Source organism: Panthera onca, chromosome A2, assembly GCF_046562875.1.
Source record: "Panthera onca isolate mPanOnc1 chromosome A2, mPanOnc1 haplotype 2, whole genome shotgun sequence".
Lineage (NCBI taxonomy): Eukaryota > Metazoa > Chordata > Mammalia > Carnivora > Felidae > Panthera > Panthera onca.
The window spans coordinates 96047217-96072185 of NC_138340.1; the positions used below are offsets into that span (position 1 = coordinate 96047217).

The 24969-nt window shown below is 40.0% G+C and overlaps 1 protein-coding gene across 4 annotated transcripts in view; it reads right to left on the reverse strand.

Annotated features, from left to right (window-relative positions):
- CDK6 (cyclin dependent kinase 6) overlaps window positions 1-24969 on the reverse strand; it is a 256002-nt gene that overhangs the window by 119409 nt on the left and 111624 nt on the right. For all 4 annotated transcript variants that reach the window (XM_078442472.2, XM_078442471.2, XM_078442473.2 and 1 more), the window contains exon 4: window positions 13216-13383. In XM_078442472.2, coding sequence (XP_078298598.1) covers window positions 13216-13383 — 168 coding nt within the window. The remainder of the gene's footprint in view (window positions 1-13215; window positions 13384-24969) is intronic.

The following is a 24969-nucleotide window of genomic DNA, read 5'->3' on the forward strand; positions in this document are numbered from 1 at the left end:
GCTGGGGGATAGGAGGAGATGTGATGGGACAGCCACTTTAAAAGACAGTTGGCAGTTTCTTATAAACATTTAAAAAAGGGGAAAATGTGCATACTCTTCATCTTTCGTCTTGGTAATGCCATTTCTTGTAACTTACCCTACAAAAAGGTTAGTATTTGGTCAAAAAGATATATGCCCAAGGACGCACACTGCAGCCACACAACAAGAAATCACCGCGAGGTTCATCCTAGGACACTGGGTGAAAACTGTTAGGCACATTTACATAGTGAAGGTAAGAGAAAAATAAACAGCCTACAGTGTTAGATATGGAAAAATGCACAAGATACATTAAATCAACAAAAGACCCCGCAGAGACAAACAAAAATAATTGTGTATGTATTGTCTCCACACACCTATGATTGCATACAAATAGAAAAAGGTGTGAAACTTCATTCACCAAACTGTTAACAGTAGCTTTTTGGGGAAGAAACATTATTGAGGAGTTTCCATCTTTTTTCTTTATCTATCTGGAATTTTTGAACTTTAAAATAACTGTAGCAATTAAAAAAGAATGTAGACTTAAAAAATGGATTAAGGAAGGATAAGGGTTTAGAGGAGGGTTCTGACTCATGCATACAAATGCCACAAAGACAATGCAGAGGAAATGGCAGAAAATGCCTCTGGATTTGGTGAACTATCTCTACAAATACAGTGGGCCCTCCTTATCTGTGGTTTTGCCTTCTGTGGTTTCAGTTACCTGTGGTCAACCATGGTCTGGAAGCAGACGATCTTTCTGAAGTATTGTCAGAAGGTCAACAGAAGCTTAATGCTACGTCATAGCCATTCACTTCACTTCATCTCACCACAAAGGCATTTTATCACTTCACATCGTCACAAACAAAAAGAAAAAGGGTGAATAGAGTACAATAAACTATTGAGAGAGAAACCATGTTCATGTAACTTCTGTCACAGTATATTATTGTAATTGTTCTATTTTATTATTAGTTATTGTTGTTAATTTCTTAGCATGCCTAATTCAGACATTTAACTTTATCATAGGTATGTATATATAGGAAAAAACATAGTAAATACGGGGTTTGGCACTATCTGCATTTTCAGACATCCACTGGGGGTCTTAGAACATATCTTCTGTGGATAAGGCAGGGATAACTGTAATGCTAATTCTCCCTCTAAAAAAATGTCTCCCGATATCAAATTTCTAAAAATAAAACTAGAGAGCAAATGGATGATATAAATATCAGAAGTTTAAAGCAACTGATGAATATAATACTTTTATTAAATATTGCATGACTAATAATAATACTACACTCACAAACTGGGAAAATAAGAGATACAGGAGCGCTGAGTCGAAGAGGCACATGCACCCCAGTATTTACTGCAGCACTATCAAAAATAGCCAAACTATGGAAAGAGCCCAAATGTCTACCAACTGATGAATGGATAAAGAAGATGTGTGTATATATATATATATATATATATATATAAACAATGGAATATTACTTGGCAATGAAAAAGAATCAAGTCTTTCGTTTCACAACAACGTGGATGGAACTGGAGGGAATTATGCTAAGTGAAATAAGTCAGTCAGAGAAAGATATATGATTTCACTCATATGTGGAATTTGAGAAACTGAACAGATGATCATAGGGGAAGGGAAGGAAAAAAAGATACAAATAGAGAGGGAGGCAAACCATAAGAGACTCTTAAATACAGAGAACAAACTGAGGGTTGATGGGGGCAGGGGAATGGGGAAAATGGGTGATGGGCATTGAGGAGGACACTTGTTGGGAGGAGCACTGGGTATTGTATGTAAGTGACAAATCACGGGAATCTACTCCTGAAAGCCAAGACTACCCTGTATGTTAGCTAAGTTGACAATAAATAAATGAAAAAAATTTTTTTTGATGGAAAAAAAACTGGGAAAATTTGATGCCTTAAAAACAGGAGCACATAAACTACCAATGAGAAAGAACCTTGAGGGAAAATACAAACTGGATGACATTCTAGGCATGGTACCAGCAACATGCACTTGCATGTGGCATTTCAGACGTATGTCCTAAAATCAAGGAGTCCTTTTAGGTATAAAAGTAGAATGACGGATATTCTAGACAAATACTATATTTTGGCTTGCTATAAAATTACTAAAGAAAGTACACATTTGAAGTTTTACTAGCTTCAAATAGATTGATTATTCAATCTTGTCAAAATCTTAAATGCTATGCTACATTTTTAACCTCAACTTGCTAGTAAAAGGCATGAGAGTGGCCAATTTGTGTTTGAGTAAAAGAAGAACATGTGAGTTTCTTTCTTCCTGGACTCAACACTTACACTCACAATGGATCCTTTTGGCTGTTGTTAACTACATTTGTACATATACCCAGTAAGACACTGGGTGGCCAGACAGAATAAGAAGCTTTACAAAATATGTATAATCCTGATATGGTTGTAAAAATGCAAATGTAAAGTACTTGATTATTTATCTATTTTACACATTAGGGTTTTGTTTTTTTTTTTTAAGTTAACACACTTTTCTTAAAGCTATGTTTTAGAACACAAGATTTGGCTATTACTGTAACTCCATTAAAACATTTTCCCCAATTTAAATTATTACTGATAAATTAGCTGTTTAACATGAAAAATGGCTAGTACTGGAAAAAGCATCATTGAGATCTAGCATACTGTGCTAACACCTAACCAACTAATTACTAGTCATGCATCTGAAGAAAAGAAATCAAGTCTTGGTTTTCCAAAATACCAGGGAAATATGAACACAAGGTTTTTAGCAATGAAAGTGGTCAATGAAACAACTTTGATTTCTGGTGCTGTAATTTCAAAATGGATACTGATACAGATGCAGAAATGTAATACCTTTCAGGGAAGCTGTTTAGGGGAAGCCTCTCTTCCCAAACTCACTCAGTACCCCCAATGCAGCCTCCCTCCACTCCTCTACTCAGAAACCTCTTATTTCATAAGACTCTCTCTCTCTCTCTCTCTCCATTCACAGAGCAGTACCATGTACCTGTGTGTTGTTACCCAAGTGCTGAAATGGACTTATATTAGAGGCAAATCAAATGTGCACAGAGAAGCAATGGCTAGCTTTATGCTACAGAGTGAAGCTGACTTCAAAAAAGGAGATGGCATTTGCATAGAGTCTTAAAGAATGAGCAGGAGTTTGTTAGGCTGAGAAGGGAAAGGCAATCTAAGCAGAGAGAATGTCTCTCTGGAGGCACAAAATCTAATGGCATGTTGTCTCATGCAGGAGGAAAGAGGTTTGAAGTGGCAAGATCACGGGGGTGTGTGGATGGGTTTGGCGTGGGTGAGACAGCAGGGATGGAGAGAAAAGTTAGGAACGGACTGTTGCATTCCAGAGCTCAGAATATTCAGACTTTTTAACCTGTGGGCAATGGGGGAGTCGATGACAATTTTTACTCCTTCATCTCCCCAAGCCTGCTGGCTTCCCACAGTTGGTCCATGCTACGTAGCCACTCCCACGGCTCCTTTCTATAAGCCAGTCTTGTCTTTCCAGGAAAAAGAACATTTGCTTTTTCGGACTGTAGCCCTGATCTTTCATCCACTCCGGAGGAGTGGGATTTTATAGTCATCTAAAGAAATTTTCATGCATACATGTGAAGAGTATCATTTTTGGAATTTCATATTCTTCATAGTAACTTTTCCCATCCTTTAGAGAGTTTTAATTGTAATTTTTGTATCTGCTTTTTCTAAACTAGTAAAAGCTAGTTTTCTGGAACTAGGTTACAGACAGACTTTGGCCCATTTAACAAGGTCAGACTGTTTATTCTTGACAGAATTCTTTCCCACTGTAAAAAGGTACTTTTAAATGCCACATTCCAAGAGCGGTGCCAGTAAGCCACTGAAGCATATTTTCCCACAAGAACTGATACCATGTGCAGTCCCCACCTCACTGAAATCACCCAGCGTTACATAAGGTACAGATAGTATTCAATGTCACTGTGAAATCGATCAACTGAAGTCTCCCAGCAAGTATTTAGAGCTTCCCTACATTTCATAGCATTGTAACCTTTAAAAAAGTAATTAACCAATATGAAAATGAGAAAGAGGGAAGGGAAGGGTAGCTTTAGAAATTAAAAAACAAAATTTAAGATGGAAGAAGAATAGAAAGCTTGTACCCAAACCTAGAAGGAGTAGAGATTCTTCTCCTTGATTTTGGGGCTTTTATGGCTGAGTTGTTAAATTTACAGCCCCACTTTTAGATTCTGCCAACCTTCAAAATAAATATATGAGCAGCGCTAAAGTAAATTCTCCTACGCTTTCCCTTGCTTTCTTTTGGATGCTTCGCTGAGACTTGAAGGTAGATTATTCCTCCACAGCCAACTGTAAAGTTTAACATTCAAATTTATGAGGGATTTAAAAATCATCAGTATCCGTACAGATGTCAGGGGCAACGATGTCATTCAAACTCTGTGCTTCAATCCCTTAGAGGAAAGGAAAACAGAAAGCGGGAGCAGTAAGAGGGAACAGCTCAGCAACCCGAATAGCATCATCTAGAAACCAATTTGGCATATCAGCAATAAGGTCAATAAAATATGAAAGAAAATCCATCATTATAAAGCAATCATATAAAAGTCTGAGCTTCACTTTTGGAAAGACCTATATACAGATTAACATAAACATGGACCTAATCTCAAGAACCCAAGTAGACTAAATAAAATAACTAAAAGAAAACTACAATGCAGACATATCAACCTTTCCCCATAACATCATGGTTCCTCCAAAGATCCCAAAAGATCTTAATTTTTAATTAAAACATAGCATGCAGAAAATATAAGTGCACAAGGTGGGGAGGTGCATGAAAGTTTATGATATTGAAGAAGTAGGGATGAAGGACAATGATTATCTGAAGGTTAGCAATGACTGCCCAGACAGACATTCAAAGTATAAGTGCAAGTGGAATTGTTTTACTTCCTCAGAGCTCAAATTGCTATCAGGGAGTGACGCAGGCAACTGGGAAGATTAGCTGAAAGTTGTGTCTAAACCAACAAAACGAAACAAAACAAACATTTAGATGCTTTATAAACACAAACACAAAACCTTGTAACTGATGATGCAGTGACCCCAGCAGCAACATGGAAAATGCCGAGTTGGAAATTCATTCATTGATTCATTGGTGAAAGCAGGGAACTGGGAAAGAATGTTCAAAGAGTAAGTGAGAAATTTGGTGTTTTTGGATGACAGGGAATATACGTTTATGTGTACTGGGGTGGTCTCTCAGCAGCAGGACAGAAGGGTAGGTTGGGGCTACACTACAAAAAAATCTTTGCATGCCATGCTACTGAGTTGGAATTCATTCTTTAGGCACTGAAGAATCATGAGGATTCATTTCATTCCTTCATCGTGTATTTATCGAGTGCCCACCATGGGCCAGGAAGGTACTGTGGGGAACACTCAAATAGTGTAAGGTTTGGATTCAGGGAATAAAAATGGATACATTAACAGAAGTTCAGTAACATATCTCAGCGTAGGAACTTATACCATGAGACCTGCCAAAGTCCAAGAAAAATGAAGATACTACCACTTTCCCCTTCCTTATCTGAAGTAAGTAGCAACATTTGTAAAACACAAGAAAGCTCACATATCCAAAGAATATGTGAAATAGGATGTAAAAATGCAAGTTACAGAAACACTGTTTTATATTCAATTCTAAGGATTTTGTCTTCTACTCCTTTGGATGAACATTAAGACACCTGAGTTAGGCAAACATAGGGGAGATGAAATTATCTCATTAAATACAATTTCCTGGACAAGCCCCTAACCAACCAAAGAAGGCACATGCCCATAAAAATGTTAAACAGAACTTTTTCTATCTTCTGGATCCCTGACAAATCCTTTGTCTGCAAAAAACCTTTCTAAAAGCACTCCATCTTGCCAGGCTTAGACAATACTTGGTGTTTACACTCAGACTTGGCCTCATGTTCTGAGATCTGAATGGCATCACACAGGGTGTCTATAGAAGGTAATATAAAAACCTAGGTGACAAGCAGATCCTGTCTTTATGGTACCTCGATAGGACACGGTGGCCAAACAGATGTATGGAATCAAAGAACATCCTGTCCTTTCTTCGAGTAAAACACCCGCCAGGCAATAGCATTACAGTTAAACCGTTTTCGTCCAGAACTAATTGGCAACAGCGACCACTTATGAAGAAGCTAGATAGAATTAGGTGAGTCAGATGAAGGACTATCTTTTATAAATGAGGAAAGCAGTCATTCAGTTAACTTCACAAGTATACGTGGTGCAGTTAAATACCCACATGTACACACCCACAGCAGCTTTCTTTACAGTATGGAATACATTATCTTTTTACATGGGAGAAATTCTCACAGTGGTCATCAATGCTTGCCTTCACTACGCAGGCAGAGTTAACCTCTAAGATGGTAACTCAAAATGTTTTATTACCACTGAGAATGTGCAAATGAAAGATCTGGATGGGTTTTCATGTTTGTTTTGGCTCTAGCATTTTCCACGTACCCAGCCCTGGGAATCCTAAAGAAAACGTGTCCTGTTCCCAGCTCTGTGCACTGCCCCATTGTGTTCCACTTCCCTCACTGGTGAAAGTGAAAACGAAACCGGCACAAACACTCCATTGTTAACTATGAAATATGTACTGGCAACTGGAAATTTTCACAAAACAGACCTGGTTGTGTCATGGCAAGGGGATGTCGAGTGGGGAGGGAATTACAGGAGCCTTTCCGGCTTCAGAGGTTTGTCCTGCACTTTCGCTGAGGTGCTGAGGCGACAGGGCTTTGGGTTTTTTCCATTATACTCGATTCATGCTCTTCGTTTGATTTACTCAGTATGCACTGGCAGCATTTGCAGGCTTCTGTGGGAGTAACTCGGCTGCCCAAGCTGAGGCACAAACCTTGCCAGGTCTCCATAGTAAATACAACATGCACGAAGAGGAAACAAGCATAAACAATTTACTTTCTCCTGTAAAAGATGATACTGTTCTCCTATCTCTGGTCCTGCTTCACTGTGTCAGCCTAGTGGTACCCACTTGCTGCTGGAAAGTGAACTACTCCAAGCGTCAACAGAGAAAAAGAGTGCAGATTGCATGATGTGCACATCCACGGGGCCTGCATCCAGGCAGGTTCTGACAGGAGACCCTCCAAGCATCTCACATTCTGGCAGGGGTGAGCAGGGAGAGCTTCCCTGACCCCAGCCTGTGAGGGCTCCTGAGACACAGGGCCTGATAGAAGCGTGTTCCTTTCCTTTAGTGCACTTTGGTTTCTAACTATACATTCCTTTGTGTGACTATGTGATGAAGATCTGTCTCCTCATTTTGATGATGGGCTCCAGGAGAGCAAAGACCGTGCCCATTTCTAGTCCCCATCATCTCTGAGGTTCATGGACAATGCTTGGCACGTGGAAAGTCATCAGTAATTATTTGTTGACTGAATGTTACAACTCCATTTCATTACTCTTCTCCCTTAGGCTTATCAAAGGTTTCTGAATCTGCAAGATTCCTTCAGTATTTACCGAATGCTACCAAACTAGGGGGAGAGTAGGGAACCATGTATTGCTGGAGGCCAAGAATGGGTTGTAAGCAATTCCAATTTTTGTAATACTTGTGGTAGTAAATAGATGAATGATCATCAGTAAGTTCCACATAAAAAAAAACAAAACAAAAACAAAAACAAAACCCAAGTGAATTCTTCCAATTCGTAGAGCTGTCAAAGAAAGGTCTTCACATGTTTATTATTTACTTGTTGTCACTGGTGATTTCTGGAGTGGAAGATGTTTTCAGAACACAAGTGTCTCTTAATAGGACAGATGATATGGAAAAACAGACCTTTGGAGAAGGGGAATATAATTCAGCTTAGTGAGAATGTCATTAAGTCACTAAAAAGACGGAAAACTTGCTTACTCTTCCATTACAGTACAATGTGGATTTTTTTTCTCCAGACTATGTGTACTACACACAGGCATTTGGGGGAAAAATGCTAATTGTACCTTTTGTGTAAGGGTTGGATAAAGGCCCTCCAAATATACTGTCCAAATGAGCTGTAAGACTGTTCACTGCAGAGCAGGAACTGGTTTATGGCAGGCCATTCCTGGACTTTATCTCAGCATGTGAAAAGTTAGAGACGGTAAAAGGAACGACCTCATTTTAAGGCGCAGTCTTGTCTCTATCCCTGGGCAGATTTCTCGTGACTGTCCTAGGGAGTGACTGGCTCGTTATAACTGTCTGGGTGTTCTGGCAATTACATCTGGATATAAACACATCAACACTGGCATTGGTCTGGATGGCCCTTGACATAGTCTGATGTACAGCGAGTGCAGCACGGCATGTCACTGTTGCGACTATGCATCTGTGTGATTTTAAGGGGGTGGACACCCACAGGACCGAATCAAGAGAATGCTTGGTGCTTCCTAAGCAACGATACATTTACAAGATGTTCCAGTCTGCACAAGTGCGGCAGAAGTTTTATTCTGAGGTCTGCATAGAAAGTAAGTTAGCCAGGAGGTGTAAGTTCATGCCTCCCTTTATGCCTCTACCCTGTGTCTAAATGTGGCATGACCTAGTTGTTTTTTAATTACAATGTTAACAAAACTTAAAATACATTTTAGAAAACAGACTACTGGGACACTTGTGGAATCTCTGGATGCCCTTTGCAGACCCGATAATTCCACAGAAAATAGTCTGATGTCCCCTGAAGTATTGGAGCCTATGGTGTGAAGAGGAAGGGAAAGGGGATGGTAGGTAAGAGCCAGAATATAGATGTTAGAATTCCCCAAGCTATTTACAATCTATCTGGCGAATTCAGACTTAACCTGGCCACAAACGGCCTGCGCAGTGTCAGTTTCCTTACTTCCAAAATGAGATGGTTGATAAAGAGTTCTCCAAACACTGGATCTAATAGCAATGGTGTCACCCTGCATGATGTATGATCCAACTTAGAAAAAAACATAGTAAAGATTTTGCATCATAGAGATATGAAGACTGCTCCCTCCCTGAACCATTGCTCACCGTGCTTCAAGATCATCATAGTCATCCTCGGGCTAGTGGTGGTGTCCTAGGTTCTGCTTCTCAGACTCCCTGTCAGACCTGCCTGCACAATCACGGATGATCATTGGCTGAGTGGTTGCTCTCCATTTCTCTTTGATCTTGACAGACAAAAATGAGGTGCACCGTACAATGCATCTGACATGGGAAGTACTTAGAAATGGCAAGTTTAGAATGACTCTAAATATAATTTTAGCTAGCCTTGTAGTCATTTTACTGAATAAGCACACAGTCTTGAAACACTTCTGTCACCGAGATCATAGAACCACAAGAGTCATGATTCTTGCGTGCATTACTTATGTGCAATGGAAAGAACCTTCCCCTACTCTCTTCGGTTTCCCACACAGGCAATATTTCAAGACAGGTCACAGAAGTTGCTTTTCACGGTTTCAGAGAAATTGCTGCTAAAAAGAACCCATGTCAGGTGGCAAGTGTAATGGGCCCTCCCGCTGTTTGCAGACCCAGATCCTTCTTGGACCACAAGGGGTCTCAGGCACATATTTACGGACACTCCAATCCAAACGTCCACACTCTGCCCGTATGACTGCGAACCGTTGCTGTCCGACTTGGGTGAACACACAAGTGGTGCAATCTGCTCTCAGGAGTTAGGACCTGAGGCAAGTCCATGCAGTTCTCTGTCAGTCAGGGAATTCCAACGCCCTGAGCGAGGCAACAGAGGGTCAGGGGTCTCAGGCTCTAGCTGGAATATGCCTTGCACCTTGGAATCCACGCTCCATGAATGGAGGCCTGGCTGGAGAGGGGCCAGTGCAGGCTCCTCTAATGTATGAGAGGGGTGACTGAATGGCTGAGTCAGTTAAGCGTCCGGATCTTGACTTCGGCTCAGATCATGATCTCACGGTTCATGAGTTGGAGCCCCACACGGGGCTCCGCACTGACAGCACGGAGCCTGCTTGGGATTTTCTCTCTCCCTCTCTCTCTGTCTGTCCCTCTTCTGCTTGAATGCTCTTGCTTTCTCTCTCAAAATAAACAAACATTAAGTAAAAATAAAGTATGAGATCCAGGCCAGGGGCCCCTCTTGCCTGAGTCTAAGGTATCCATGGTAGCCATTCACATCTTAATTCTATAACCTTTGAATAAATAGGTATAAACACCGTTTCTCTGTATGGGTACACGTGCACGTCTGATTGTATACTGAGCAGCAAGTATCCAATACTCTCTAAAGACATCTGAGTGTCATGCTGGAGGCATCCCAGTAAAGTCAGGCATCTAAAGGACACTTAACCCTCCCCTATCAGATGAAGACAAGCTTCATCATTTTTTATACACCCTAAGTTATGCACCACCTACAGCTACAACTATGGACCAGACTTATAACAATTGTCCTAAATTTCTACCTCTAAGGCTAATTCCTTCAAGGAGCTTACAGCCTGATATAGCAGACTCCCAAAATAATTACAAACAAAACAGAAAGCAGTATTATGAAGGACATTAATAAGATGTTACTCTGGAAACACTGAGGGACGAAGGTGGGATTGATTTCTGTAGGGAGTGCCAGAAGGGGACATTTGAGTCAGGGTTTGGAAGATGACTAATAGATAAGCACTTCTCATGGCTGTTAGATGTCAGTTTCGAATCAGTTAACTTGTAATTCCTTTAACATTCCACAGATTAAGTTGATTCCCAGGTCCGGTATGACATAGCCCACTAAAAAATGTGTATTTCCAGGAAGTGGAGTGCAGTCTTTTTCTCTTCAAGAAATTCTAAAAATAAATACCAGTTCAGTCTGAAAAATTGTGCTTCTAAGTCTTTATACATCGCCATTTGTACGTAAACTACATGCATCACGATACTAAGTGGATTTTCCCTAAATCGAAAAACACAAAACAATGGGAAAAGTTTTAAATGCAGTGACCTTTAGGAATCATAAGCTTTATTACTGGCATGAAATTCCAGCTATCTTTCTTGCAAAAAAAGTCAAATCTGTTCCCAGTGTCTTTCCTGGTTGCTAGTATTTTTTACTTTATGTCACTATAAGAAATAGAGTATGCGGTACAAACTAGACACTGAAAAATCAGGTATTTATGACTGCCTTTCCCTTTTTCTCTATGAAATAATTTGTCTACATTTTCCTGTCTGAACATATCCACTGTCAGCAAGAATGGAATGTTAATTGATGTTACGCACAAGCTGGGCTATCATTCCTCAAATTTAATAAGCAAAAAAGAAACAAAAACAAAACAAAACCAACTGAGTTTCCTGTTTTTATTTGCGATTTTTTGTGCCCATTTGGGGGTGATCAAAATAAAGCGTCTGTCTCAGTTATGGCTCATCTTTCCCTCAATTAATGTACCTAAGATCAGTTCCTTCCATCTGCTACCTCTGATGACCACAGGGATCACAAAGCCTATTTAAGCTTTTCCTCAGGGACTGCAACTACATTCTAAGGAAGCAGCCTACCTAACCCTTCCCAGTGAGGAAACACACATGCTCAGCATTTCTGCTGTGATTATGTAAGAATACAAGGGCTCCCTTGACCCAGCCCAAAGCTGAGGCGTATCCTTTAAATACCATCTTGTGCCTTGTCTTCTCAAAAGTGATGGGCAAAGAGAAAACAAGTATGATTTCTCTTTTAACAATGGTGACACACTCCAAGGAATCCTCTGTAAAACTTCTGACGGCCCTAGGTAAAGTACACAAAATTGCGAAAGTACGTGGTCTTAAGTGTCCAGGTTGTAGTATCCATATTTTGGAGGTGAGGAAATGGAATACTTTTGTAAACTGAATGTTGTTCTAAGACAAATTCTCTCTCTTAGAAAATTTCCAACTCCCCTGCTGTTTATTTCTCAGTTGAGGCATTACTGGAATTTCAGTAAACAATTCTTTGGTAGGCAGAATAGCAGCCTCCTTGTGGCCACTGCCATTCCCCAAGTCATTAAGATGACCAAAGATGCTGCCATCCATTTCTCAGCTGTGCCCTCCACCCAGGGCAGTGCTGCCCCTGACTGAGAATCACTTCGAGGCTAAAGATGGACCAGGTGAAAAATGACATACTGACCCAAGAGGATTCCTTTTCTTAAGGCTTAATCTAATGCCTTGAGGGCAATTTTTATAGTGTTCACGGATCCCAAGGGATGCTCAGCATCAAACTCCTATCCCAAATAAGCAGCACAGTAAGGGGACATTCCTTGGCTTTCTGTATCTCTGCATGAATTCACTGTATATAAAATAGGTCTTTCAAAGGTAAGAGTTACTGGTGCCTACTTCTGGGCTCTTTTTATACTCTGGGTGCAGAATTTCACAAAAATTCATCTCAGAAACAATGAACTAGAAGGAGAAATAGAAGGTAACCGAAGTCAATAGTTTATTATGGTTTTGTGTCTGAATGAGACCAAATAAACAGGATACTGTAACTGTCATTCTCTGCCAACATAGGGCCTTGGGTTTGCTCTTTGTATTTTGGCTTGGATGAAGGCTTCCCCCAGTGTGGGGTGTGGTGTGTGGGGTGTGGGGTGTGGGGTGCTGCTTGTTCATGGGCTATCCAAGTTTACTATAAATTTAGTATCTTCACAGCAACACAGCTCCAGAAGAACGCCTTCACACACCTTTGCAGGTACCTAGCTGTTTCTCAAACCAGGTCACTACAGACAGGTCAATGTTCCTGACGCCCTTCTTCCCTAACCCTTGAGCTGTATTTCCCCAGACTTTGCATATGCAGCTCTGGAAATAGTGGTTATGGCAAAAAACATTTGGAAACCTGTAACTGAGTCTTTTCTAGCGGCTACTATTTTTGCAACAGGTCCTACTCATGGCAAGCCCAGTCTGGATGTGTCTGTAGTTGTAAGCAAAACCCTTTCTTCCTAGCCCTGTTTGTTTGTTTATTTATTTTAATGTTTATTTATTTTTGAGAGAGAGACAGAGCACAGTGGGAGAGAACAGAGAGAGAGAGAGAGAGAGAGAGGGAGACACAGAATCTGAGGCAGGCTCCAGGCTCTGAGCTGTCAGCACAGAGCCTGACGTGGGGCTCAAACTCATGAACTGTGAGGTCATGACCTGAGCTGAAGTCAGACACTCAACTGACTGAGCCACCCAGGCTCCATTCTGTCCCCCAAGTGACCATGGGCAGTAATAATATTAGGGGCATGGTATGGGGAAGTTCATCATTTAAAAGAGGAAACATAAACCTAATGAAAGAATAGCACTTTCTTACTCACCACTGAGGTAAGAGCCATCTGAAAACTGTAGATGCGGGCAAGGCCAAAGTCAGCCAGTTTTATTTGTCCGCTGCTGGTCACCAGAATGTTCTGAGGTTTTAGATCACGATGCACTACTCGGTGAGAATGAAGAAAGTCCAGACCTCGGAGAAGCTGAAACATCATATCCTAAATAAAACAAACAAACAAAAAAGAAAATCAATAAACTGTCACGATAAATTTAACACAGTGAATCCTTTGTGTTGGAAGTACTTGACGGGTATTTGCTGAATAAATGAATTCGTCTCCCTTTCCATCTCTCCAGTCCGCCATTCTCAAGGTCACTACAAAAAATTTCACATCAGCCTGTATTTTATTAATGAAAGGAAAATTTAAAAATAGGTTCAGATGGCATAGGAGATATTCTGGAAGATAAATACCAAACTGGTGTCTGTAGTTAATGCTGGGGAGAGGAAGTAGGTGGTAAGAAGGGAGACACTTTTTACTTCATATACTTTTATATGATTTAATTTTTTATTTCAACAATTAAAATCCAGTAAATGGTAATATTAATGATAATTCCTATTATTTAAAATTTGTTAAACATTTATTTATTATTGAGAGACACAGCATGAGCATGGGAGGGGCAGAGAGAGAGAGGGAGCCACAGAATCCGAAGCAGGCTCCAGGCTCTGAGCTGTCAGCACACAGCCCGATGCGGGGCTCGAACTAACCAACCATGAGATATGACCCGAGCTGAAGTCGGACGCTTAACCAACTGAGCCACCCAGGCGCCCCAGTAATTCCTATTATTTTTATAGCACCTAACACTAAGCAGTCACTACAGGTCAACCACCACTCTAAACACTTTCTGTTTAGAAACTCAGTGCACAACCAAACACTGAGGTAAATACTATCATTACCTCATTTTATAGGCCAAGAAACAGGTGTTTGTAATTAGCCCAAAGTAACACCACTATTCAAGAAATAGTGTTGATCAAACTATAGTCTAGAAAAAGTGAGTTCAAATTCAAATTCCCAGTGCACTCCTTTATTAGATCAATGATCAAATGAGCATGTAAAGCCAGGTAAGCCATTTAATCTTGCTGAGCCTCAATTCTTCTGTCTGTAAAATGAGAAAGCAACAAAGCCTACTTCCTAGGATCACTGTTTGTAAAGCACTTAACGCAGTGGTGAGCGTTCAATAAATGGTAGCTATTACCACTTATGGAATGGAGAATGGCGGATATTCAGAAAAAAACCTAATGTCACATCTTCTTCTAACTTTGGGACTGGTAAATTATAAGATTTAAAACTCAGAAACAGTGTCTGAAAGTAGGAATTTAAGACCCTGAGCATTTGATCCTTTGAAATCTAGGGTTAACAAGATTGACCTACCCCCCCAAATATCGTGAGAAACAGGGAGGATGGAATTATTGTGTTCACATAAGGGTTAGAGAATTGGTAAGGCAGTATCATGGGCTTCACAGCTGGCAGGGGCTGCAAGGACACATTTGTTCACTAGCTGGACCATACTTGGTTATAGGGTTATGGTACTGGTTCTTCCTTCAGAGCTGGGGGTTCTGTCTTTACATCCTGGCTTGTTTAAAACCAAAACCTCAATATTCCATAAAACTAAGAGAAAACAGTGCTTACTTTTTAAAAATAATGAGATTACATGAAGTAATGTATGCAAACAGGGGTAGTGCAGTTCTGGCACATATTAAGCATTCAATGAATGACAGTCATTAAAGTGTCCCATTTCCCAGGGGGAGACAGAGTCACAAACACCCGTAAGAAAATGTGGCCAGTGCCACAAGGTCAGTGAACAAAGTACTAAGCAGTGGTGTGTAATGAATGACACAGGTGTACTAGAATCCTTTCTGATGCACCTCAATGGATATTCTGAATGGGCAGGGTTTTTACCTTCTAAGTTTTCAAGGACAAAACCCTTGCAGAAGACTGCACTGTCGAGGGTCAGTTCTTCAAGACCTGAGAACCACTGCAGGTCACACACCTCTCAATGCACACACTTCTAGTGTGAAAACAAAGTGTGCGATGTTAACAAAAGTCTACTGGGGCAAATCCGTCACTACTGGAAACGTATGCACACGATTTGTAAGCCCTGGAGTTTAAACAGCTTGACTAACCTAAAGTAATGCCATGCTGACTTGTCACCTATAACTTCTTACATGCTGAACATCAACCACGTAAAACTGCACAAAGAATAAATCTGTTTGGTTCATTTTTTCGTGTTCAAACAGTTTAAGCAGCCAATTAGCAGAATAAAATTTTTGAAATTTGAACTCATTAAGTAATAATAAAGCCCATCTAAACTTATAAAAAGGCTGATCCACAGAGTAAAATAAAACAAAAACAACAAAACCAACAACACTGAGTAGGGCACCCATTGGGATGAGCATTGGGTGTTGTATGGAAACCAATCTGACAATAAATTATATTTAATAATAAAAAAAAGTGTGTATTGCTTTTACTTGTGTATTCATTTATATAGGACATACATCTTTCTTAATTATTAAACTGGTATATGTTTAATGCAGAAACTTAACAAAATTTTTTACAAATCCAGAGGAAGAATAGAAATCACTCAAAATCCTATCACTCAGAGAACAGAGAAAACTTCACTGTTAAATAATTTTTGTCTTGTCTTTCAAAATTACAGCTATTATTGTATTTGTAGGTATAAATATATATTTACATATTAAATATGTGCTAAATAGGGGCGCCTGGGTGGCTCAGTCGGTTGAGCGTCCGACTTCAGCTCAGGTCATGATCTTGCGGTCCGTGAGTTCGAGCCCCGCGTCGGGCTCTGGGCTGATGGCTCAGAGCCTGGAGCCTGCTTCCGATTCTGTGTCTCCCTCTCTCTCTGCCCCTCCCCCGTTCATGTCTCTCTCTGTCTCAAAAATAAATAAAACCTTAAAAAAAAAAATTAAAAAAAAATAAAAACAAAAAAAAATAAATATGTGCTAAATAATGTATAGCACATACAAACAATACTAATATGTAAATGTATTTATAAATAAAAATGATTATTCTGTACACATTATTTTGTGACTGTTTTAAAAACATTTAATAATCATTATGAATGTTTTGCCACTTCAACAAAATTCTTTTGCAATGTATCTTTTTTTAACTCAATATCATTTTTATTTTATTTTATTTTTATTTATTTATTTATTTTAATATATGAAATTTATTGTCAAATTGGTTTCCATACAACACCCAGTGCTCATCCCAAAAGATGTCCTCTTCAATGCCCATCACTTACCCTCCCCTCCCTCCCACCCCCCATCAACCCTCAGTTTGTTCTCAGTTTTTAAGAGTCTCTTATGCTTTGGCTCTCTCTCACTCTAACCTCTTCATTTTTATTTTATTTTAAATGTTTCTTTATTTATTTTGAGAGAGAGAGAGAGAGAGAGAAGAGAGGCGGGGGGGGGGGGGGGAGAGAATCCCAAGCAAGCTCCATGTTGTTAGCGCAGAGCCCTATGTGGGGTTTGATCCCAAGAACTGTGAGATCACGACCTGAGCCAAAATCAAGAGTTGGATGCTTAACCGAGTAAGCCACCCAGGTGCCCCAATACAATATGACTTTTAATGACTACATGATTTTCCTCCCTGGGATATGCCATAGTAATTACTATTTGGTTTTAGTTGGGTTATTATTTTTTTTTTTTAGTTTATTTATTTTGAGAGAGAGAGAGAGAGAGAGAGAGAGTGTGCCTGAGTGGGGGAGGGGCAGACAGAGAGGGAGAGAGAGAATTCCAAGTAGGCTCCGTGCTGTCAGCACAGAACCTGATGCGGGGCTCCATCTCACCAACTTGAGAGATCATGACCTGAGCTGAAATCAAGAGTCAGACACTTAACCGACTGAGCCACCCAGGTGCCCCAGTAGTTGTGTTATTTTGTAACTTATACCCAGAGTTTAGTTCTCCTTCATTTAAAGACTAGGGCACAGGAAAGAGACTTGCTCCATTATAACTATTACCACCAGCATAGTTTAAATACTGCCAACCGGTATAATTACACTAACATTGATTCCACGTAAATGATGCTTACAGATGTATGGTAGGTTGGTTTTACATAAGAATTAACATTCTTTAGATTTTACTAGGCTATTTAAGAAATATTTTTGTTGAGCAAACTGGGCTTTCTTTTAAACCTACAATACCCAGCTACAAGAGTTTTTTGAACTATGTGAGCTTTGAATTAAATGATTTGAAAAATTTTGCCCAAGTCTCATGATCTTCAGTAATTCAACTGTAAGGTAGGTTGATACATGTTATAGACTTGTAAGAAGTGTGATTTGGGGACCCTCCTCAACCTTTAACCATCATTCACTGGAATACCTAACCTCAAAGGGAAAATATATGCAGCTATGTTGGGGACTCCAGTCACAAAGAAGAAGAAGATGTGGTCCCAATTCCTGAGAATTATATGAATGAATAAACTGTAACAGTAAACAAGGCAGGAAAAAACACCTTTACTTCAGAATCACAAGAAGTGCTTGGATCAAAGATATTTCAAAGGATTCTCTACTTAAGCTTATTATCTGTTCTATCTCAGTTTATAGTATCGTGAGACATACGTTTAAATTAGCTCCTCAAGATTTTAATCTCAATTAATCTGTTTTATACAAGACACAAATATTTCACAGTAATCCTGATGATGCAATGCAGTGAGACTACGGATACTGCCAATTAAGGCTCTTTAAGTTAAACACAGGTTTAAAACCTTTTTACGTTTCAATGCACAATTCTGGTGGAAGAGGTTTAAACATCTAGTCATACTCATGACAGATAAACAGTCACTTGGGGCCATCACTCTGTATCTTTCCGAAACACGTGCCATGGAAGCATGTTTCAACAGGACCCCATCATGGAATGAAGTCTGGCTCCCAGGGACTTTGGGTGGGGTATTGTCCTTGGCAACCCCCCTAGGAAGATTCCAGACTTTAGTCTGAATACCACAAATCTGTAAAGCCTTGTAATCATTTCTTTTAGGTGTTCTACAAGTTTAATCCTGTTATTTCTTTACAAACAAAACAAACAAGCCAGCTGAAAAGTTACCTCAAGCTTTCCTAATGGGAAAAAGATTTTTCATTGGGTCTTTTTTTTTTTCCCCCAACTACAAAGTATAATTAGTTCCAAAAGATAATGAAAACATCCAATTTATATTATACAGTAAATCACAGAGATGACAGCTTTCAATAGACAATTCTGGGTTTTTGGATAGATCTATGTGATGTAGTCACATCCTCAAGATTTTAGCAACAAAAATGTACATCAATAGTCTAAAAACTAAAAATAAGGGGCACATGGGTGGCTCAGTTGGTTGAACGTATGACTCTTGATTATGGGTCAGGTCGTGATCTCAGGGTGGTGGGATCGAGCCCCATGTTGAGCTCTATGCTGAGTGTGGAGCCTGCTTTGGATTCTCTCTCCCTCTTTCCCTCTCAGTTAAGTGTCTGGCTTTGGCTCAGATCATGATCTCGCAGTTTGTGAGCTCAAGCCCCGTATTGGGCTCTGTGCTGACAGCTCAGAGCCTGGAGCCTGCTTCGGATTCTGTGTCTCCCTCTCTCTCTTTGCCCCTCCACTGCTCATGCTCTGTCTCTCTCTCTCTCAAAAATAAATGAATGTTAAAAAAAAAAAGAACCAAAAAAAGACATGTACAAGCTATAGTCAATGATAATCATTTTTTTCTCCTTATAATGTGTAAACTACAGTCTTCAAATTTGTTATTCAAGTTTTGATAGAAGTACCTTCCTAATGATTTGTTGTTTCCTACAAAAGCCTCCTATCCAGTTTGTTTCCTATGAAGGATGTTACAGGAGTCTACAGTCTAAAATGGATTACATACAACAAAGGTATCTTAAACTGACAACATTCTGGTTTAAGGTAGGGGTTTAGCATTAGGAATAGAAATAAAAGATCATGACAGCCTACATATAAAGGGTGATGGGAAAGCCACAAAGAAAGCAGAGCACTTCGGGGGTGCCTGGGTGGCTTGGTCAGTTAAGCATCCTGATCTCACAGTTCCTGAGTTCAAGTCTTGCATTGGGCTCTGTGCTGACAGTTCAGAGCCTGGAGCCTGAAGCCTAATTTGGATTCTGTGTCTCCCTCTCTCTCTGTCCCTCCCCGGCTTGTGCTCTGTCTCTGTCTCTGTCTCTCTCTCAAAAAAATAAATAAAATAAAATAAAATAAAATAAAATAAAATAAAATAAAAATAAATTAATTAAATAAACATTAAAAAAAAAAGTAGAGCACTTTAATAATAATGACAACAATGCGGGCTAGGCCCAGGATCCTTTTTTGTTTATGCTGATTAAGACTATGTATTTTAAAATGCTGGTTTAAAATTTTTTTTTAATGTTTATTTATTTTTGAGGAGAGAGAGAGAGAACATGAGCCGGGGAGGGCAGAGAGAGAGAGGGAGACAAAGAATCTGAAATAGGTTCCAGCCTCTGAACTGTCCGCAGAAAGCTTGACGTGGGGCTTGAACTCATGAACCATGAGATCATGACCTGAGCCAAAGTCGGACGCTTAACCAACTGAGCCACCCAGGTGCCCCTATTTTAAAATTCTTAATTGTGGTAAAATACGCATAACATAAAATTTACCATCTTAACCATTTTTGAGTATATAATTCAGTACTAAGTATATTCACCTTGTTGTGCAAGGTTGTGCAATCTCCAGAACTTTTCCATCGTGCAAAACTTAAACTATACCTATTGAACAATTCCCTATTATTCTCTTCTCCCCAGGTCCTGGCAACCACTCTTCTACTCTATGAATTTGACTACTCTAGATACCTCATGTAACTGGAATCATACTGTATTTGTATTTTTGTGATTTAGCATAATGTCTTCAAGATTCATCCATGTTGTAGCATATGTCAGAATGTCCATTTTTAAGGCTGAATAATATTCCATTGTATGTATATTCCACATTTTGCTTATTCATTCATGTGTTGAGGGACATACGGGTGGTTTCCACCTTCTGGTGACTGTTAATAATGCTGTTATGAACACAGGTATACATATATCTCTTTGCAACTTTGCTTTCAATTATTTGGGAGATACACACACACACACACACACACACACACACACAGACACACACACACACACACATGCCCAGAAGTGGAATTGCTAGATGCAGTCCCAGGATCTTTTAAAATCACAGTTCTCCTACAAAGTATGGTACAATATTCTACATAAGCAATGGAGTAGTGAATGACAGAGCCATGTCTGGATCATTCAGCAGGTCATACACTCACTGGCGATGTCACTCACTCCGATTTCTGTGCTCAAGGAGAATCTGCTGTTGTCACCACATCAAGCTCACTGTACAGTACACACCTTTTACTCTACTTCAAAACTTGACAGAAGCTCCTTCAAGCTTTCACTGATCAATTCACAACGATAACAATGGGCTGCAAAGACTGCTTTATAAACAGATCCCCCCTACTTCTCGTTTTGGTCCTCAGGAATACCCAAAGAATGCTTCACCCAAAATCACAAAGGGCAAAACAAACTTTGGAAAAGCAAGAGAGGGGGGTTAAAGCAGGTTCCTTAAAACCTCGGACCACCTGGAAGGATGTAATTGGTGAATTCAAAGCAAGCAATAAGTGGGAGGACCTGGTGGAGATGAGCTGCAAGAGTCATGAGTGAGCTTTGTTTCAGAAAAGGGCAGTCAAACTGCCTCATATTCCCCGTCACATCACCACTGTGCCCAGTGGGTCAGGGATGGTGGGAAAGGGATAACGGAGGGCAACACTGCTCCTCTCCAGCTCTTCAGCAGAAACAAAGGCAAGGCCCCTAATTTCAAGTGCTGCCTTTCTATTTTTACTGCTTCTAGGCAACTGGATAAAAGCATAATAAAAGTGGCTTTGTATGCCAATTTCATTAATAAAATGTGTATCCTAAAGACAGAATGAAAAGAATCCATATATTATTCATTCCTGAGAGTGATGCTAACGCTGAAGTAAGTAAAGAATCCATTTCAACCAACCAGGAAAAAGAAAATAACTAATTTTCACCAAGCCTGGAAATGTTGGTACTTGAAGGACAATGTAATGACTAAATAAGTGGACAGTTTGAAAGAAGGAATCGTTACGTCACCACAATGGCTATTTTTAACTCACAGTGGAAAGTCATCAGGAATTGAAACTACAAATAGCAATGTTAATTATAACTTTTTCAGAGCAGGATATAAAAATCAGCATTGCATAAATAAGAAAATACAAAGTACAACTGCCTAGGTTTTTGACTAATGACCCAAACGGTTTCTGTTCTATTCACGTTGTTTTGTAATCTTTTTAAAAACATTTAGCCACATACTGTGGATATATCCCCATTTCAACACATATTATTTGTAATTTCTTTAAACAATATGCTCTATTGGCTGCATTTGGAAAAATACCTTCTCATCTTTCCCCATTCTCCTTCTCATTTCCCTCTTTTGAGAATTTTCCCCTCCCTTAGTACTTCCCTCCTCTCCAAATGAGGTAATGTATTACAAAAAGTTGGTTTTCTGTTCCACAGAGTGGAGCATATTATTATTTGTTTACGGTACCAGACATTGTTGGTTGCCAGCCACGAATGATTGGTCCAAGGTAATCACATTCCCATAAATTTGTTGGAAATTGATCTAGGGATAGACATGAGACCTAGTCCTAGCCAGCGAGACGTATGGACAAATCTGCTGTAGAGTTTCAGGAAGTATTTTTCCCTTTTATAAGACGACCACAGTAGAAAATTCTTGCTGTACTTCCTCCTCACCTCCCAGCCCCCACTCCCTATCCGTGCATCTTACACTAAATGCTGCTGCTTGAGGACCTGAACTTACAGTTGTAGCAACCATCCTGAAGCACAAAGGGAGACATCATCTGTACGCATAAAATGCCAGAGTGTAAATGAGAGAAAAAGTCTGGGTCTTTATGACATTGCTGAATAGCTGAACAACTTTGAGGTTGCCCACCTCTGGTCTTGTAGTTTTAACAGTAATGCCCTTATTTAAAGCTTTTTTTTTTTTTTTTTCTATTGAGTCTTCCGTAATTTGCAGTTGACAATTATTATAACAAACCAAACTTAACTAAAATTGTACCAACTGAAACCTGTTAAGGTCACTATCTTTCATTCAGAGCCCTCTTTGCCAGTGTGCGCTGCCTCTCTCCCCACACCCTGCCCCTGCCCCACCACGGGGCCTGTATCAACATTCTTTTCCTGTTGCCAATTATCACTTCCAGGGGGTTATCTTTTTCTCTCTGAGACTTATTCCTCCTTCCATTTGTTGTCACAACATTTTCTTCTTCATCGCCATCATTTGCTATCAATCCTCCATATTCCTCAGGGACTATGGCTCATCCTCTCTACCCTATACGCACCATTTTCCTGCATGACTTCAACATTATGCAGCTAGGATGCCCTAGCTAGTACCTTAACTTCAGAGACCTTTGACATCATTAACCCCATTCCATTATTTACCATTTATTTCCATGGCTAAAACTAGGAATGTGTTATTACTCAACTCTGACATAAAATATTTTTAATAAAAAAAGTTTAAGTTACTTTAATCACACTTATTTGGATATCAAAATGTCACTTGAATTTACATAAGCTTATCAGACAGCATAACTAATTAAATTTGCAGAGCAACTTCTTCACACACCATGTGCTAGGTCTGCCAATTCCCTCATCTCTCTTGTTGGTCATTTTATCTTATCTTCTTTACAAAGCTTAATCCTCAGTTAGCCCAACCACTCTCTCTTTCTTGGCTGTTATACCAGTGATTCAGACAGCTGTTATGGGGTAGGGGTAGGGCATGATCACGTATGTGTCCCTTATCGATATGAAGTCAGTCTTAAATCCTGATTACCATAGTGCCACCAGGTAGTCCCCCGTGGTCCCCAATAAGCTCTCTTGCTGTCCTTATAGGCCAGTCCGAATGTTTACTGCTGTCTCCCTAACTTACCATCTCCCTTTCTTCTCTTAGCACACTAGCCTATACTCCACTACAGAGAGAAACTCATTCCATCAAGGGGATGCTATTACCTCCCTGTGTCCACCTACAAATTTAAAAGCACTGGCATCTACCCTTCTTCTTTATCCTCTGGTAGGAAAGGTTTCCTTCCTTCTACACAGTATTCATCTCCCTCCTTATGCTCTGGATCTCATTCAATGTAGCTTATTCAAGTACCTCCCCTTGCTCTACTAGCCATTCCCCTACTACACCTGGGACTTCTTCCCTTTCTATTGCCCCTTGACCAATAAACAACCCAAGCGACCCCCTTCTTTTTTTTTTTTTTTTTGTTTATTTGTTTATTTATTTATTTATTTACGAATGAGTGAGGGAAGGGCAGAGGGGGGGTTGTGGGGGGAGAGAATCCCAGGAGAGGCAGAGAGAGAATCTTGACACGGGGGCTCGATCCTATGAACCATGAGATCACGACCTGAGCCAAAATCAAGAGTCAGACTGAGCTACCCAGGTGCCCCCTTTTTCTTTTAAGATTTTATTTTTAAGATCTCTACACCCAACGAGGAGATCGAACTCACAACCCTGAGATTGAGAGTCACATGTTCCATGGATTGAGCCAGCCAGGAGCCCCTCCTCTTCTTTTCTTGGACAAGGATCTTTACACAGCAATGCACATTTTCCTAATTCTTATCCACATCACATCACTACAATGGATGCAGATGCAGCAGCTCTTCCAAGATCACCAATAACCACTTGTTTGCCACAACCAATGGGACATTCCACTCCTCACTTAACCTTGCCATGGCATTTCACACTGGGTCTCGCCCTCCTATTCACTGTTCTCCAAAATAAAAAGACCTTCTATGTTTCTCATTAGAAATGTAATGCATAGGGGCGCCTGGGTGGCGCAGTTGGTTAAGCGTCCGACTTCAGCCAGGTCACGATCTTGCGGTCCGTGAGTTCGAGCCCCGCGTCAGGCTCTGGGCTGATGGCTCAGAGCCTGGAGCCTGTTTCTGATTCTGTGTCTCCCTCTCTCTCTGCCCCTCCCCTGTTCATGCTCTGTCTCTCTCTGTCCCAAAAATAAATAAAAAACGTTGAAAAAAAAATTAAAAAAAAAAAAAAAAAGAAATGTAATGCATAATTAACATAATAAACATATTTGTTCTGTTAAAAAAGCCAAAACACAAGGAAAAAAAATACCACCCACAATTCTCCCATCCAAAGACAATCATAATCAATTAACACATTGGTGGTTCCTTCCGTAATTTTTCTGTACATGTATTCTCATATAGAAAGTTATTTTCCTTTTATAAAAGGAATACTAGTGTATGTGATTTTGTAATTGCCTTTTTCACATCATAATGTATACTGGACTCTCATTTGCACATCAATGAATACAGGTCTACCGCTCAATTTTTTTTATCTTTGTTTTTGTTTTTTTTAATATGAAATTTATTGCCAAATTGGTTTCCATACAACACCCAGTGCTCAACCCAACAGCTGCCCTCCTCAATGCCCATCATCCACTTTCCTCTCCCACCCACCTCCCCATCAACCCTCAGTTTATTCTCAGTTTTTAAGAGTTTCTTATGGTTTGCCTCCTTCCCTCTCTAACTTTTTCCCCCCTTCCCCTCCCCCATGGTCTTCTGTTAAGTTTCTCAGGATCCACATAAGAGTGAAAACATATGGTATCTGTCTTTCTCTGTATGACTTATTTCACTTAGCATAACACTCCCCAGATCCATCCACGTTGCTACAAAAGGCCAGATTTCATTCTTTC